At 46.9% G+C, this 17,933-nt stretch overlaps 1 protein-coding gene across 1 annotated transcript in view; it reads left to right on the forward strand.

The window, feature by feature from the left end:
• The first annotated feature begins 15,054 nt into the window (after positions 1-15,054).
• Positions 15,055-17,933, forward strand: part of LOC115326472 (cytochrome P450 3A2) — a 43,986-nt gene continuing 41,107 nt past the window's right edge. The window contains exon 1 of the mRNA XM_029987346.4: positions 15,055-15,110. Within this exon, the coding sequence (XP_029843206.4) occupies positions 15,055-15,110 (56 nt within the window). The remainder of the gene's footprint in view (positions 15,111-17,933) is intronic.

The following is a 17,933-nucleotide window of genomic DNA, read 5'->3' on the forward strand; positions in this document are numbered from 1 at the left end:
AGTTATATAAAAACGAGCAGCGTTCGCCCCCTACACTTGGAGCCAGAACAAGCGGCCACGTGATCTGGACCCAATTATACGCCGCCAATGTTGATCATAGCCACGCGCTGGGGTTGGCAAGACATGGGACACGCGCTGAGTTCCAGACATTGTTATTGTTCGGCTATTGTCGCCATTGCAGCGATCGGACGCGGGCCAGTACCCTAACGCATGTCGAGTTATGGATTATCACGAGCCCGAATCAAGAGCTCACGCAATGCTGGAGTCCGACATATGAGCCGCATTCAAATGTCGCCACTTTCGGGTACTTTGACCCGCTAGCTACGTCATCAAGTCTTGCGAAAGAAAAATTGAAATGAAACGCTCGCTTTTTCTTCCTTGAAATTACACCCCAACGAAGGAGTTTCTTGTTCAGTGACATTGCGTGCAAGTGTACTCGGGTCTCACTAGTGCCAGTAAGCTTTTGTATAGCGAAAAATATTCCAAGCAAATATTGTTGCGTGGCCCCCCTTAAAGGAAAAAGGAAGCGGTACTGCATTTGAGAAAAAAAACACTTAAATCGTCTTCATTTGGCCTCCAGGATCACGAACTTTGAGATTATTTTTAGATTTGGGGCACGGAGGCTGTAGACAATCATTTTCAATGTACCGCTGAAGCTTCTTCTTCCCGGAGCGTGACGTCATATCCAGAGTCATAGCCTCCTCTCTACTGGCAAATGCCTGGAAGATTGCCAGGAGAAGCGACGGTCGAAATTGCAAAGGTAGAGCGGCTGACAGCGGATAAGAGGAGAGCCACGTGACGGGCGCCCCGCTGCGGCGAGACACCGAAACACACTTGTCCCGATCGACGGAGTGTTCACTTGTGCTCCTCGCGTTCCTCGCGCTACCGCTTCTTTCTTGTCGGGTTTGAAAACAATGTTTCGGGTCCTCGCAGCTGCAAAAGCTGTGCTGACGTCCAGGTTCCCCGAGAAATGCTCTGTGGTACCAGATCCTCGCGCTCCAAATCTGCGACCGGGCACTCTGTGGTTTCGTCGTCGAACTGCCAGGCCTTGTGAATAGAAAGGAGGCTATGCCAAAGTTTTAGAATCTCTGCTCTCGCGCATCTTCAGTGCCTATCAAAGCTTTGCACGGGCACTCTTGTGGCTATTAGCGGCGAGATGTTTCGGTGGCGCCCTCGATCGGCTACCTTTCGTGACGTCATTACCTTGTGAACAACAACCTTGGTGTTTTTAACGAGCACTCTGAAAGCCTGAAATCATAACGGTCTCAAAGCAACACTGCCAACACCGTCCAAATTGAAGTTCTTACAATCCTCTTATTTCCGTCGTTGAAGGATCCTTTGCTGACGCCATAGTCAGCATTCCGCCAATTGTGATGCGCCGACTCCAGCGACACGTTCGATCGCTCACGTCACCAATTATCAAGAAAGGTCCGAAAAAAACGTCACGACTGGTGTCACTGCGGGGGAATATACCTGGAAAAACTTGCACTTGCACGCGCTGCCCACAGGAGCGACAACGCGTTTGGCAGCCGAAAGATTCTAGTATGACGTAACGACAGGTCTGATGTTTTTCATGTTTTCTCGCGTTTAATTGCATCTTCGGGGAAAACGAGCGTGATATTTAAATTCACGGGATAAAAATTCTCTAAAACTTACCTCTACATCGTTTTCTTTTTTTTTTTTTAATTGTTTTAGATTCTTTTTTTTTTTTTAAGTGTCCCCTAATAAACGCAGAAGAAAAAAATATCCTCCTGGCTGGACGGAAAGATCTCCAAGTTATATACCGAATCCACAACCCTTTTCCGCTCATTCCGCACCGATTTGTTTCCTCTTGAGACTTCAAACCGCAAGGAGGCTTCTTTCCAAGATCTATATTTGTTTTCACCTCAAGAACCGTAGTAAAAAACGTTTTACTACGGTTCTTTACTACTGCAAAAAAAAAAAAAAGTAAAAAAACTAATAATTTCCTTCTTTATGTAGAGAATTAAGATATATGTATTTTAGGTTAGGTATATGTAATCTTATCAAGATGTACACGCTTTAAATGTCAAAAGCATCGCTTTTGCTCCCAACAACCAAATATTGGACGAACAACTTCGCGCGACGTATGAACAATGCGCAAAACTTTCTGTTTTTTCTTGGGGTGAAAAGGAGTATAACTACTTCCAGCTTTATATGGTCCCCGACGGCTCAAAAAAACCTCAAAATGCCATCGAATTATGTACGGAATTCTCGCTCCTTAATTCCTTCTTTGGCGCTCTTATCTGCTAATGCCAAAATTCTTTTGTCTGCCAAGCGATAATATCAAATGCTTGGGGTTCGCGACCGCCTGCCTTTCTTGAGTTGTCCGCGACTGTAAAACGACACGCCGGACAAGCAAGCGTTGGCCCACATCGGGTCAGGGCACTGCGCACGCGCTGAAACCCGATTCGAGTCAGATGAAGCCTCTGCGCATGCGCAGTGCCGACAGCAGCGCCACCGCGGCTTCGTGACGGCGGACAGTTGAGTTATCGTACAGGCTGCCGACCTCATTATCACCATCATTACCGCACAATTGCCACGTTTGCTTCCAGTATTGTAAGTTGTGAACGCGCAACAGGCATGCTCTTACGTTTTTTCGCTAGTTATTTTTTTTGTTTTTGTTCATTTACTAGACACTTCTAAAACAATGTTTGCGCCCTCCGAAATTGGGGGGTTGTGGGCATATTTATACAGCGTGTAGTTGGGCAGCCATTAAAGTTGCGACGAGTCACACGCTGTGGATGAGCAATTTAGCCAGTGCAGTACAACCGCTAGCCTGAGGTCTTTAACGTGCACCACGCAGTAGTGATACACGACCGCACGCCGGTACGATGCCCATCCAGATCGAAACGGGCAGGGGCGGGACTCGAACCCAGGATCCCTGGGTTCTGCAGCGCGAGCTTTCGCTCCACGCGCGTCGAGCTGGGTGTGCGCTTTAGCCCACTCGGCCACCGACAGCCCCCCCCCCCCCCCCCCCCCCCCCCCCCCCCCCCGCGCTCTCCGAAGCCACCATATTTTGGGCGTCCATTTCTTAGCACGCATTGGGTCCGAGCGCTGCGTCAAAGTTGGGCGCGTACTCTGGTCCACCTGTACTTGACACAAGTGATGAGTCATCGCTCGGAGTGAGCACGAAACCGATCAGAAATCTTCACGCACGAAGCAATGCCCAAAGAATGCGGCAGCCGCCAGTGCTGCTTGGTGGACTTTGAAAACGGGCCGGTCAGTGGCCTTCGCTGGCGGCCATAGTTGAATCTGGTGCTGCTGAGCACGAGCTTACGACGAGCCTCCTCGACGCTTCTTCAACGTTTCTTTCTTATCACAAACGAATGTAGTTTATCTGAGAATACACGCGGAGGCTCATTCCGAGCATCCGCTGCGAAGACCGCGTGCACCCTAGTATGGCGCCCAGTGAATACCGTCCTATGCGTATGGTTCTGCGTTTTCGGTTTCTATTTTTTCAAAATTCGGCGTACTTTTTTCGGTGTTTATTTTAAGATTCAATTTTCGGTTTTTTTCGGCGTATATTTATGCCCACAAATGTTTATCGGCTTTTTTCGTTGAAAATAAAATAAACACCAACGGACACCGGATCAGATGATCCTTGTAGCTCTGATACTTGTGATCACTCAAAGAATAACGGCACAGGTACATTGAAAAAGAAATGGACACTTTATTTGGCAAATGTGTGCAACTGTAAAAGAAACAAGGAAAAACCTGAGAAGCACAAACAAGTCAGATATGAAGCCTATGCCCAAAAAACATGGAACTTCACCTTCTGTACATCAGGATTACGTTATCTTATTATAGTACACCCACATGTACGTTCCCAGGTTCTCCTCATTGATCTGCACTGTTCCTTTCCTGTTAATATGGCCCTGATCTTCGAGAATTCCCTCTCAACACTAATACTGGACACTGGCAGGCTGAGGAGATGAAGCGCTGCCTGAGCCAAAATCGGCCGATCAACCAATTGTGACCGCCAAAAGAGAGACGGTGCGACTTAGTGAAGCTCAACGCAGCATGCAGAGCTTGCATCAAGTTAGTCTTTCTTAGAACTAGTTTGAAAACATGCTAGTACATGGCTAAGTTATGGGGCATTTCGTTCCGATCGATGATGCGCACATTAAACCAAAACATCGTGATGGCACCCATGTATCCCATACATTCGGACACGTTTCGATAGTCACTGTCGTTCCACGTTTTCGCCACGGCTCTGCGGTACGACTGGAAGGTCAAAGTGACCTTCTCTGTTTAAAACTAAATTTTAGAAGATGGATTTGATGTACTTATATCGGTTTAAATAAAAAAACGGGGAACCGAAAAACTTATCTTTTTCGGTTAAAAACAAATTTCCGAAAATGTATTCGGCGTACTTTTATCGGTTTTTATCGGTTTAAACCGAAAACTCCGAACCCTACCTATGCGGAACGCAAGTTCGTCTGCTTCTTTTGCAGGGGTTGTGGTGACGTCAGAAAGACGCCGAGCTCTGATTGGCTCTGATCTGAAGAATAGTGGGTAGACCTTAAGGGCAGCTTGCTTTGAAGTCTACCGACTATCTTTCTATCTGAGCCAATCAGAGATGGGCGTACTGACGTCACCACAACTCTTGCGAAAGGAGCAGACGAACTTGCTCTCCGAATAAATTGGTTGCTAAAAGTGCGCTGAAGAACAGGAGCCCTTACCTTTTGAGATGCCGGGGACAGGAATGAGGAATCTTCCCACAAACCTCGTAACAGTAAACAAAACTCGGAGGATGCCCGGGTTTGGTTCGCGGTGTTTCGTCACGAACGTCACGTTACGGGGCGGGTCGAATTCGGTGGTCCGGTTGGCCAGGCACTCAGCGGAGGGAAACATCGCTCTTGATAGCAACCGGCAGATATTTGGTCAACGTTTCGCAATTAGGGCACAATAACTCGATCACCTATATGATGCTTCTGAGCTAAATTCGGGCGTAAAAATATTCAAACGAATTAGTTGTTTGTTGTTCAAACACCATGGGGTTCAGTCTGGAAGAGTACGGCGACATTGTTACCTAACTTGATACTTTTGAACAAACTGTTGTAGCTGGCAACATATGGCTACAACTCGACATATGGCTACCGGGCAAAAAACACGCACGCGTTCGATAAACCAATCTGCGCCCTCCGTGGATGGAGTTAGGATTAAGTTGAACAGAATCTATTAAGTCTACGCTCTCTGTGTTGGGGAAAAAGAAAACAAAGGTCACGATTTTCCAACGAGAAAGCGTATACATCCTACACGCTGTTTACAAACAAGCCCATGTTTTAAAATAGCACCCAATGTAGGCGTTGAACGTGCGCAGAAACCATATTCGCGTGAGATGAAGTTTCTGCGCATGCACAGTGCCGACAGCGGCGCCGCCCTGGTGGCGTGACGTCAGAGACTTCGATCGGCGCGTACGTACGACCTGGTTGCCGTCCTTGAGCTAGGACGGACGGCAGAAGCAAGAGGAGGATGGACGGTGACGTCCACGTTTTCAAGGACGAGGCGATGTCAGATCGGACAGAAAACGCCGGCATCTCGATAGGCGGTGTGTATACAATTCGGAGATGGGAAGTGAAGTTGGTGTCCCAGGTCTTAGCTGGAGTGTCCGGCTTCAGGATTCCCTTGCTTGCCTAGCCTATCGGAGGAAAAAAAAAAACCGAGGAGTTTCCATGGTTCTCGTCTTTGTCCAGTCGTAAAGCTTTCCGAATATCTTCATTTTAACACGAGCACAAATCGATTCTTAAAGTTCATCTGCTGTGAGCAACAGCGCAGCGCTGGCTCCATATCTTCCCTGGTGCCTTTATCGAGGCCACTACATGAACAGGCAGGCGAAAAGTCATCTTCGGCAGGTTGTCTGCTGCGCCTGGCTCCCTGTCCTCTGGACTCGCCTCGCCTTGCGCATATCCCACGTGAGGGACACTCAGGCCGCCGCAACCTATCCCCAGGCTTCAGCAATAGCCCACCGCGGTCCTGTTCAAGGATCCCGCGCTCTATACTCCGTTTCAAACATAGCGTGCAACGCTGGGAAAGGTACAGAAGTAGCGCGCATGAAAAAACAAAAAAATCTGTTACTCCGCGCGTGTCGTGGACGCTGCTCTGGCAATACCGACGTCTCGGTGGCGGTGGTTCGAATCCACTTCGGGCTCAAAAGGTTTTTTTTTTTTTTTTTCGATGCATTTTTTTGCAAAGTTGTGCGCATTCCGGAAGTGTATATTTCAATTCCTACTTTCTTGTTGCTTTTTATTTATAAGGGGGTAGACTAAGGGCTGGTGTTCCGTTTGAGCCCCGCGCCGGCCTCGTCAAAGCGGAAGAACGGCCGAGATCCAAGGCGTCTCTATTTAAAGCAGTTTATTTACATGGTAGCGTGAAAATCAGAGAGTACCTTGAGAGTGCCGTGGATGGTTCTTTATATAACGAATACTGGGATTAGGGGACCGCACTGCCATTGGTCAGACTGCTTGGCATTCCCTCGCGTGATGTGACTTCATGGAAGTTTACTTCAGAGTCCAACTTCACGGGGGCTTATGAAAGTCATCCAGGCGGCAGTATCTCGCTGCTCTGGTGCCGGCGCCCCCATGAACCGGGAGTGATTCACAATAGACGCGTACACAACACACGGCACTCGAGATCAAGATCGAGTGTCGTTTCCTTTTCCGAGGAAAGCAGGGACCTCGGAATACAGGCACAGGCATGTGCGTCGTCCGCTTAGCCGACCAAGGTTAAGGTGCCTCAGGCAGACGGAGCCGACCGAGGTTACGGTCCCGCAGGCAAACGAACCCAGACGCTTCGGAATGCAACCACGGGCATCGTCCGCTTAGCCGATCAAGACGAAGCCGTAGGCACGATTCATCACCGACACGGTTCCTTGTTGAGGCTTGTTTCACTTTCAAGCCACAAGGCCGATTTTAACACCAGAAATAACAGAAGGCAGTTCACAACCCGGTCCGCGTGCTCGAAACTTCCAAGTTGCGAGGTCCTCGCTTCGGGGACGCCACCTTGCCAGGCACTCCGGTGTCGTTACTGACCGTCTCCAGGACTTCACAGACCGACGTCTCCGGGAAACGCGTTCTTGAACTCGTGTACACGTTGGCGATCACCTGCTTGCACTTTTTCGAGATATTCACACAACGAATCTCCGAAAATATCCGAGCAGGAGAGGAAAGCTTCCTGCGTAAGACGCCATCTTCTCAAAACCGGCGAGGCAGGGGAAGCCGCACAACCCGAAAACCTGAAGCGACTGCCGCACGGACGAAAACGGAAAAAAATTTGGACTTGGGAGTAGTTTACATTATCTTTTCCTTTTTATTGGAAAAAAAAATCGGTGTTCCGTCGAAATCATAATACCACTATCAGTTACTAGCTCCAAAAATGCACATTTTACGATTTTTTTTTTTATTTTTATTTATTTATTTATTTTTTTTTTTTTTTTGCAGAGGCAGCATTATTTTATGGGGCGAACTTAGGCGGTCGGCAGGGCAAATCGGTGCGCTAGTTTTGACTGCGTTGCACGCTATGTATGAAACGGAGTATAGTTTCCACTGCCCGGACATATGCGTGATTTGAATAAAGTTTTTTTTTTTTCTCACTCTCTCTCTCTCTCTTGCTGAGTGAAATACATTTTTAATTATCGATACTTGATTCTAGTGAACGTTATATTCGTCCAGCAATAGGGAGTTCTAGTAGACCGTTTCCTCAGCCCGCTAAGCACCCGGATATCGCTCCGTAATCCGCCACAAGACCTTGAACTATGCAGACAAGGCTAGCGGCGCGCAGGCGCAGCTGCGGCGTTTTCTTTACGGATACCGTAGCGGAGGAGAAAAACGATTTACTACAACTTCCTAATGTCTGCACAATTTTCAACGTACCGCACGTTAGCATGCATTGGCAATCGCCGCAAAAACGCTCCAACAGGAATAAAATACTTAACACTTACATACTATAGTATGCGGGTGCCCATTCGATGTACAAGGTTGGCAGGTATATCCTATCCAAACCATGGCTGCTCAAAATTTGACATTAAGAAAAGCAAAACTTCCAATATTTAACGACCTTAGCCGAACTTCTCCCAAACGTTTCGAATAAGTTTTGGCAAGACTATTAAAACGTGATTCAACGCGTAATCTCGCAGAATTCATGGCCAGATTGCACATCACACTCCTGTACCGCCCAAGTCACATTTCGAGGCGGGTACTAAGCACTATAGGTAACTCCTATGACGGAGATATTACATAATTTATCTTCTTCTATCAAGAAATACCGTGACCGAATGGTCGAAAGCAAAAATGGTATAGTTCTGCGTTCTTCAACTTGGACCTAGGTAGACCTAATATTCTTGGGGGTGGCCATCTCTCACGCATGATTGGCATCATCGTTGAATACCCCGGGCTTTGCCAGAATAATCACTTCAACAATTAAACCATTCAAGCCATCAGCTTCTATGGTGGTTCCAGCTGAACACTAATCAACACAAAAATTTAGAACCAGCGGTTGTAAATTTTTATGTTCATGATAGTGTTCAGCTGGGGCACCACCCAAGAATTTGAGCAGACTAGCTCAACCCCAACCAGTTGCAAGCCACCAGAACACGAAACAAATTGATTCAATTCATCTCAGCCAGAGATGAGTCCGCCGGCTGCTGGGTGAACGATGATGGCGAGTCGCCACAACGCGTGCGGAAGATGAATTCAACCCACTTTTTATTTAAAGACGTTGTGCGCATGAGCGCCATTCTAGACGCTTCGGGGCTTGAAATTCCGTACTACCAAAACAGATTCGCCGTCTTCATACACTGTGCACAAGCCCCATTTACCTTGCTTTTTTTCGCGGGGAAGAGCTATTTTCGTTCGTGACTTTGATCAGACTTTGATCACTTGGAAGCAAAAAGGCTTGAGGTGCTACACCTAAGCACTTCTTATGAGTTGTGAATGCGAAAGCATGTAAGCCGCTCGCCCGCTTTTTTTTCGTCTGCTGCGTACTTTTCGTCGCCGGTCAGCGCGCGTGCTCCGCTGGTGACCTTGGACACTCCGTGTTAACGGCGCGCTGATGGACAGGCAGCGCCATGGGGTGAGCGGTCGTGGAAACTGACGAGCATAGCGGCCAATGGGAGCCCCGCCTACGCGCGATCATGGCGTCGTAACTTCGTGAGCCTATTTGTTTCAATTGAATGCTTCGTTATTTATTTTATGTCATTATACAGTTTTCCTTCGTACGGTGTCCTCCATTATCTTCTATCATGACAGTGTTTTCCTTGTCAGGAGAGCAAAATGAACTCGCGCCGCAGCAACGTAGGGTTTGTGTAAAAGTATACTGCAGTCCTGGGAAAGGGTTCGTACGGCTTGGGGAACGACGACTCAGAGGCCCACCTCAAGCGCGAACTAAATTTGTTCATCCGGAATATTTGACTAGAAATTCTTGAAATGTTACAAATGTACACAAATGCCGTGGTCAAATGGGTCGAAAAAGCCTCGCAAACGCGTTGTATTGAAGCCACTCAATCTCGAACCCACATGCCCCAAAAGGTGGCAGCACATATTTGAAAAGCTGGATTCAATTAAATTAGTTCGATTCGTTTTATTAGGAACAATGCATATTATACACGTTACTGAAAAATCAGATGGACCATAGCTAGTTCGCTAGTTTGGGTTCATTGAAATAAGGCATTGCAGGCCACCAAGTCTGCTATTCTTCGTAAACGACAAGTACGATTTCGTTCTGAGTGAAAAACGACCTCAAATAGGGGTGTCTTCTTGAATACCATTCATTCTGCGGCTTGTCATGAGCGGTCACGAGTCTAAAAAGTGACGTCATGCAGTCTAGAAAGTGACTGTCACATTAAAGGACGGCAAGACTTCCACCGAAATTCCGGCCACTTTTGTTTCCTTCGAAGCGGCGCGGGTGCCACTGACATTTATGCTCTCTTTAATGTGCCTCTTCTAGCCGATCAAGCGAGAGGGCGCATTAGGCGCTTACCAACCACGTTTACAATCGAACAAAGTTGCTACGCCTACCTATACGTTGCCGGAGACTTCGCCTTTACCAAGCGGTCTTGATGCTATCACCCGATGGCGTGTCCCGAAGAATCTGTGGGAGAACCTGATGTCCGAACACGTGCACAATAGAATGCGCAGTCAAAGGCTGCGTGTGCATCGAGCTCGCGGTGTTAGATAATATCTCGCTGCGCGCGAGCACGAGAATTGTGATTGGCTGCGGGAACGCGAAAAGTACATTTTTTTTAAATTATTATTATCTGCAATTTTTAGCGATGGACATCCCCGGTCGTAATTCCTTTTCAACTATAATGTGGCTTGAGTTTACGCTATTGAAGGATGCAGTCACTCGATTGCCATCAGACAACCTCTGGGTTAGCTTTATCCAGGCCCCGGGCATGTTAAGCTGCCGCAACATCTCCAGAAGCATGGAATAAGGGACGCAGTCGCATGCTTCGGCAAAATAAAAAAAAAAAAACTAGTGGCCGCCATCGTGCCCGCGCCATCTCAATGCATTGGGTCAGTGCGAATTAGTTATCATCTAAGCAACGGTCAACTCGAAACCCATTGCGTAGCTCCGTAAGCACGCCGACTCCCTCTGCCCACTGCGTGACGCGCTAGTTGATAATGGTCGCGAATACTCTGTGGGCATCCGCCGTGACGCTGAGCTGTTGCAGTAATCACGCAGCAGATGCTTGTGTGTATGTGTATGTATGTATTTATGTTTTGCTTGCTTTTTGCAACGAGCGTGTATAAAACAAAGCCCCCCCCCCCCCCCCAAGAAAACAAAATATTTTTTTTTATTTTTTTTTTTTTTAGTTTTACATGTGGACCGCCCACCAAGCCTCGAGCCTCCGCTTCGTACACGTCACAAATTTTGTCTCTTCCGTAAATCCAAGAGCTTTCTAAATACTCGTACCGACGCCTGCTGCAGGTTCCAGTGCTGAAGACTCGAGAAGCAAATGTTGTAAAGTTTCGTCCACAGCACCATATGCAGTGCACAGCGTGTCCGTTAGGTTGGTGTCATATCTTCTTCTGTACGGACCGGTTCGTAAGGCACCACCGCAAGCCTCGGCGAGGAGTCGACTTCCCAGCGTATTACCACCACCAGTGAATCATTAATGCCCCTGTATACAGAATAATATTAATAATAGTATCTTTATTATCTTTGAAAAAATACAGGTGTATTTTGTCAAAGATAAGTAAAAGGTAGCGCAATTCCTCCTCTCCCCGCGTTTTCCTCCTTTTGGGATCCTCCTTGCCCTCCTGCCGCGCCACGCAATTCCCCCCCCCCCCCCCTCCCCCCGCCATGCCTGAGCGAGACCCACAAGGCGCGCGAAGGCGCACGCCTCTGTGCCGGGCACGACCGGGTACCGGGCCCTACATGTTACTGCATATGGCAAACTAGAGTATTTTTTGTTTTTGTTTTCAGATATGAAGACAGTTTTGATTTTTAACCTGAAGAAACTGGCGTTTGTGCACCTTTATTGCAGTTATAAAGCACGGGAAGACGTCTCTATCGGCAAATATAATAGCGCCAGCAAAGTTCGAATCGCTTGAGCGTGGAGACAACCTTCTCCAATTCCGCTGATCACAAACAATTAAAAAAAAATGTTGATTATTATAGGACTTCGGCATGCACTGCTAAAATATGTTTCGTATACCCGTTTATGGCAGAAAAAGCTGAGAGCAGCCACACGATAGAATGCATTTCTCCCTGCGTCTTTTTTTTTTTTTATTCGTGCAACAAGCATAGCTTGATTGTTTAGATTAGGTGCGCTATTTGTGCATCCCGTATAAAGCCCAAAAGGGCTCCGGCATTCGCGTTCACTCTGGTCCATTTGTAGTAGTCCTCAGGGGAGGCCAGGTTGAGGTCTCGTGCGTGAGTCAGGGGAAGGAGGCGGTGCTGAAGATTCGGACAATTCCAGAGAATGTGTCGGAGGCCAACTGCGGACGGCCCGGCAGAGCAGTAGGGGCACGCCGGGTTGGCATCATCGGGGCCTCGGCCCCAGGAGGTCAAGACTGCTGGGGTGACTGCGGGGTCCGTCCGGATCCTTGCGAGGAGGACCTCCTCCCGCCGGGGCAGGCCCGCCGGGACGGGATGTGGGCACGCGGGAATGAGTGCACGCGTAGTGACCCTTATGCCGGCCTTGCCCGGGCCACAACGAGTGAGGCCTCCGGCTCATCGGGAATGGGGGCGGGATCAGGGAGGGATGCTCAATCAGGGCTCGAGCGATTTGGTAGGCTTTGTCCTGGGCTTGGCCTACTTAGTTGTTGGACGGGTGAAATGGGGCGTTGGGCGGCCAACTCGCACCGCCGAATTCTTGGGACGAGATCGCTCGATAAAGCTAGCTCGATAGACTTCTATCTGCTCTCAAAATGCGGCAATATGTGGACATCGTTTGCACCCAATGACTCTTGGTCAAAGCAATATTCGCTTCGCACTGCGTGTACACAATGAGCCAATATATAGAGCGACACAACGGGTTTACGCTCTCGCGCCACCGATGCGGGCTACCGATGAACACAGCATGTTTACGCACTGCCGTCTTCGGAGCAATTCTGCGAAGTTTTCCCGATAATGTCTGGTGGGTTTCACAGACCTTTCACAACGGCCCTGAAAGGCCACACGGACCTTTAAAGGAATCATGAAACGATTTTCCTACTTCTTCCTCCTTAGCTTTAATCCTCAACTCAAATGCGAATTGTGAAATCACGTGTTCGTGACATTCCTTCGGCACCGGTGCGATGACTCCTTGGTTCCACCGTGCTTTTTATGCGCACCATAGAACTTGTCATTCCCCTGTGACCGATAAGTTCCGTCAGGGCACTCATTGGCCACGAACGCGAATCCAAATATTCGTCGACGGATTGATTGTTGACAAACGCATACGTCCGAGTGACGCAGTTCTCGTGTCCAATGCGTGAGCTGGGCTCTGCTGACGTCAGTTTGTCGCCGGTGACGCGCTTTTTGAACCGCGGATGTATCATAGTGAAAAGGCGGAGAGCTTTCGAAGGCAAGAAGGTACAAAATAGTCCGCTATATTTTCAAATGTTCGTACCGAAAAGCTGGCTTTTGACTTTCTAGCCTCTTTCTTTTGGCCAACTAAACAATATGCGATTAGTAAAGTCCGAATTTAAAATCATTCATCCCAACCCAAAATTCGTTTCATGGCCCCTTTAAGAACGGCCCTGAAGGAAGGCACATCTCTCATAAAGATATCTTGAAAGGCCCCACAGACCTACTAGAGGAGCCTGAGGGGCCCATCAGACATTTCAGAACATCTTAAAAGGCCTCTCACGCCCTCACAGGAAATCCTAGTGAGCCTCACATAAATTTTTCCAATAGGGCTTTTTGCCTTTTTGTTTTTGTTTTATTTTTTATACTGTATGATTTCTGGGGAACAGTGTAACTTGTCCGGCTGATTTTTCCATCGCTTTTCCCACAACCTCCAACATCGCTCGGATGGAAAATTGAGTCGTTAATTTTATGTTGGAACGAAAATACGCACCGAGCCACAACGCAAACGACCAAGTTGTAGCTTGTGATCGACGGCCTGTCTTTTTAAGTCGCTCAACAGCTGCTGTCACTACGAGGCCTAACGTTTTTAAAAGCTCTCCTCTGCTGGCTTCGCTTTGTTACGTTTGGTGTGCTGTTCACTGCAACCTAAAGTTTTTAACGTAAGTAAACTGTTTTACTTTGAGTTCATAGAGCGTCTTCTTGAGAAATTGAATATGCGTATTTTGTTACCCCCTCGGCTCACTCATAAGCGAGATACTTTCTTTCGAAACTGCCTTAGGGGGGTGGGTTAACTTGTACTAGGTATAAACTTTATCTGAGGCGTGCCTTGCACGTGATTTCATTGCGCCACGCTGGAAGTCGTTTACCTGTGCTTCCGGAGAAAAAAAAATGATTGGTGGCGTGAAATGTACGCAGTATTAGGCAGACGCTCAGCCGCGATACCATTACAATGGAAGCAGACGTGAGGTCAATTGAAACGATTCAGAGACCATCCCGGCCTCAGGCCTGTGCCATTTTCGGCGTTCGTGCGCATGACGCATGATTTGCTGGTTTCCGAAGGAACGAACATGCGCACGCTTGGCTGTGAATTTCTAAACATTGTAGGGTTTGACTACTTCCCAGATATTGACATCAACTGGAGATGAGACGGAACTATATCGGGCGTTTTGCCCAGCTAGTTTCTTTTTTTTTTCAACAGATCTTTATGTTTGCCGAATAGAAAACCTGCGAATTGGATTCTAGACGTCATCTCCCTTGACCGAGCGTCGGCATAGCTTAGGCGAGACAGCTTCGTCTGCGTTTTGCTGGGGTCTGTGTTGAAATGATGCTTTACTGTGTGAACTCGAGCCGCAGCTGAATGCTGATGCAGAGCTCGACTACATCGGCCGAGAGCGGCGTCTGAATCAAAAACAAATAATTTATGCTGTAGCTGTCCCCGCAGCTGCAGGTTTCAACCTAATCACAAGAAGGACGGCGGTTGGATCTCCCTCCCGATACATGGCTTGCATTAACGTCACATCAGTTGCCATTGGAGTAGACTTTCTGCTGCACGGTTACCATTTCCAGCGCGTATTTCGCACCACCGAGTTTTTTTTTTACTCGACAACAATTCACAACACGCGTTAAGGTGTGGTATAACGAGGTTCATTTTCGTTATGTTCAAAAGTGTCCAAAATCAACACTGACACTTTATTTTTAAATATTGCCTAGGAAGTGTATTGCCATATCAAATTTAACATAACAAAATAGATATCTCAGATTTTATTTTTGGCATGACATTATCCCTTTAAAGGAAAAAGAATACGGAATTCCCTTAAGGAGCATGGAGATGTATTTTTACCGGTATGATACTAATAATAAAAATAATAATAACAATAATAATAATAATAATACTAATAATCTTCATTTGATGAGGGGAGCCGTGGCACCGCACAAAGGCAACGGTATCTTTCTCACCCTCCTCTATTTTATAAATCCAGGAGAAAATTGGTCCAGTTTGCTGACAAGGACTTGGTCGACATGTGGGCCCTTGTATGCACAACGTTAATAGCCGTCATCTCCACGTTGTTCTACTTGTGAGTATATATGCAATCTTTTGGTACAATTCGAAGAGTGATACGCCACCAGCCAAACACAAATATTATATTTGGGTTTGGCTGGTGGCTTGGCAATATTATGTGGGATTTATTTCATTTTGTCTGGGAATAAAGAAAATATGTAGGAACACGTTTACAGTTTTCTTTTACTAAGCCGGTTGGAGAAAAGAAACTTAATTACATGGCAAATTAGATCAATCAACTTAACAATGCATACAGTTTATGTTGAGTAACTTTGAACGGACTTTCTGAATTACCTGTACCTCGTAGCCGTCCAGGGCCGATGTATTATAGATTTATACAAATTACATCAAATAAGAGAACTCCACATGTTCCTGTATTCTATTCCCTCGTTCGCGATAAAGCAAATATTTTTTTGCAAAGAAATATTTTCGATCTGATAAGAAAAAAAAAACACTATCTTTGATCACGCTGGCGAGCACAGGAAAACACAAAATGTGTCGAGCTACAGTACACGTCAAGTTTGTAATGTGCTTAAGGCCCTGTCACATCGCGCTGACGGCGGGGACAATACGGGAAATACTCCGCCATCTTGATTGTTTACCTTTGTTCGTGTGTGGCGAGTAGTTGCTCGAAACGGTGACTATACAAAGTGCGAGTGCTTTCGAAGAGCCAGAAATTACCACGAGACGACATCAACCACTGACTGTGATTAGAAAACATGACGCGGAGAGTATTTTCCACCCTTTATTTTATCAAATTGCCCCTCATTCGCTGAGAAGGCACATAACAGTGACCGAGGAAAACCGTATGAAGTGTTTCTGTCTGGTTCTTTCCTTGATGCACTTCCTATTTCTACTGTAAAATTGAATTAGCGCAGACAGTACCCCAAAGCGTCTTTTGAAGCGTGGTGTTGAGCTGACCTGACAGTGCTTAAAAACTGCGACATCGACACGATCGGCCTTCATAATAATATGGGGAATAAATATTTTTCATCGCTCGCCTGATATGTGATCGCTTCATTCACCAAAACAACCTGGGTATTTTTAAAACAAATCAGGTGTGTGGTAGCGGCTGTATCCAAGTTCCAAACATGAACAATGATGATCAGAGTGGTAGTTTTAATCCTTCGATTTTTTTAATGTTTGCTTTCGTTGATTAATTGTGTTATACTTTATCAGGTGAGAAGGCATGCCCTTTTATTTCACTAGCTGTTATATGAGCTGGTCTCTAGGCAGTTCTAATTTCAACACCAGTCTGAACGTTACCATTTCGATAATTGATTTCTGTAATTACGTAGTAAAAACATTGATGAAATTATTTTAGCTGCACGCCAGCCTTAATTATTGCTAAATAACGTTTTTAAAGCTTTTATTCGAGTAAGACAGGGAACTAACTCTGCCATAGAAGCTATCTGTGTTGTCGTGTTGCCGGCCCGAAATTCGCTCAGCCAGCGATCAGGCCAACACACGTTGTCCAACAAAAGTTGCTGCTGTTTTTGTTGCCGAAAGCTGTCAAACCGAGGCGACATTTTAGTTGTCGTCCATGTTGTCCTGCTGTTGCCGCGATGTGACAGGTTACACGGACAACACTAGGAGCGAGCAAAAAGTTGCCCGACTGTAGGACAACGTATTATGTTGTTGTTGACAACGTGTTGCTTCAGTGTGACAGGGCCTTTATACTGTCTGCTTGCGATGGGCCAATGGGATTTGATATGTGCGAGTTAAGCGCAACCGCACAGTTTTAACGTATGATAGATCAACCCCGTTTCCGTCCCCGGTACTTTTTTTTTAGCGTGATCGGAGTGAAAAATCTGACTTTATCAACTAAATTTACCTGTCCCCACATACCTGCTGGGCGTAGTTCTAACGTGAATAAAAATTTCTTCCTTAAGCCGGTGTCATCAACCATAATAACCAATATTATATATATTTTTTATGTACGTGTCCATAAACAACAATTGTCTGTGATTAAGCACAATCTAATACTCGCGGTATCTAACTGGGAATCCCTTAGCCCCAAGTTCAATCTCCGTCGAGGTAAATCTTAAAGGGGTAGGGAAACAAAATTCCAGTGCTCAATTTCTAGCTTGAATGTGTTGCATGTTGCACCCTAACCTTAAAAACACCGGTCTTCCGTTGAAAAGCACAAGACAACTAATCTTAAAGCTAAATAAACAATCTTTCAATGTGTACCTGGTGGATGCGTGCGGAGCCTATTTGGGAGATAATCTAGCAACGTTGGGAAACTTGCTACGTAGTCGTGATGTAGCAGATTCCTTCGGAGCAGCGCCGCCCTTTGGTATTTCAACATTTCCTTCATAGCTCAACTCACAAATCGCACATTGTACCCAACGGTCCAAGAGGGCGGAAAGCAAGGACTCCCATCTTTCTCGGACCCTCGTTCGTGCAACCGGAAACAGCCATTCTCCCCCTAGAAGATTAGCCCGTCGCTCAGAACTCGAACAAAAGTTGCTTTCCCCACCCCGTTCAGCTCTAAGCTGACAGGGTTGTAGAAGCTACGTGCTCCTTGGGCCAGCCACACGCTCGTCACCCGAAGGGTACTTCGAAGGGCTCGGTTGTAACGCGCTGACGCTATTGACACCACCACAACGCTGACAACGCCGACAAGGGCAAAGCTCATAACCACGCCAGCCTTGCTACGACACGAAAGCGGGGAATCTTTTCTTTCTGTTTTTGTTTGCGCCGGATGTCCCATGACGCATCGCGCTTCCGTTCGCTTCTCATCGAGCACTTGCTCGAGTGCACCATTTGGAACGAAAAATATAGCCAGTCGTTCAAAATACAAACGTGCGGTTATCATTTACGGTTATTATCCGTC

This window comes from Ixodes scapularis, unplaced genomic scaffold (assembly GCF_016920785.2).
Source record: "Ixodes scapularis isolate PalLabHiFi unplaced genomic scaffold, ASM1692078v2 PGA_scaffold6__148_contigs__length_123643588, whole genome shotgun sequence".
Lineage (NCBI taxonomy): Eukaryota > Metazoa > Arthropoda > Arachnida > Ixodida > Ixodidae > Ixodes > Ixodes scapularis.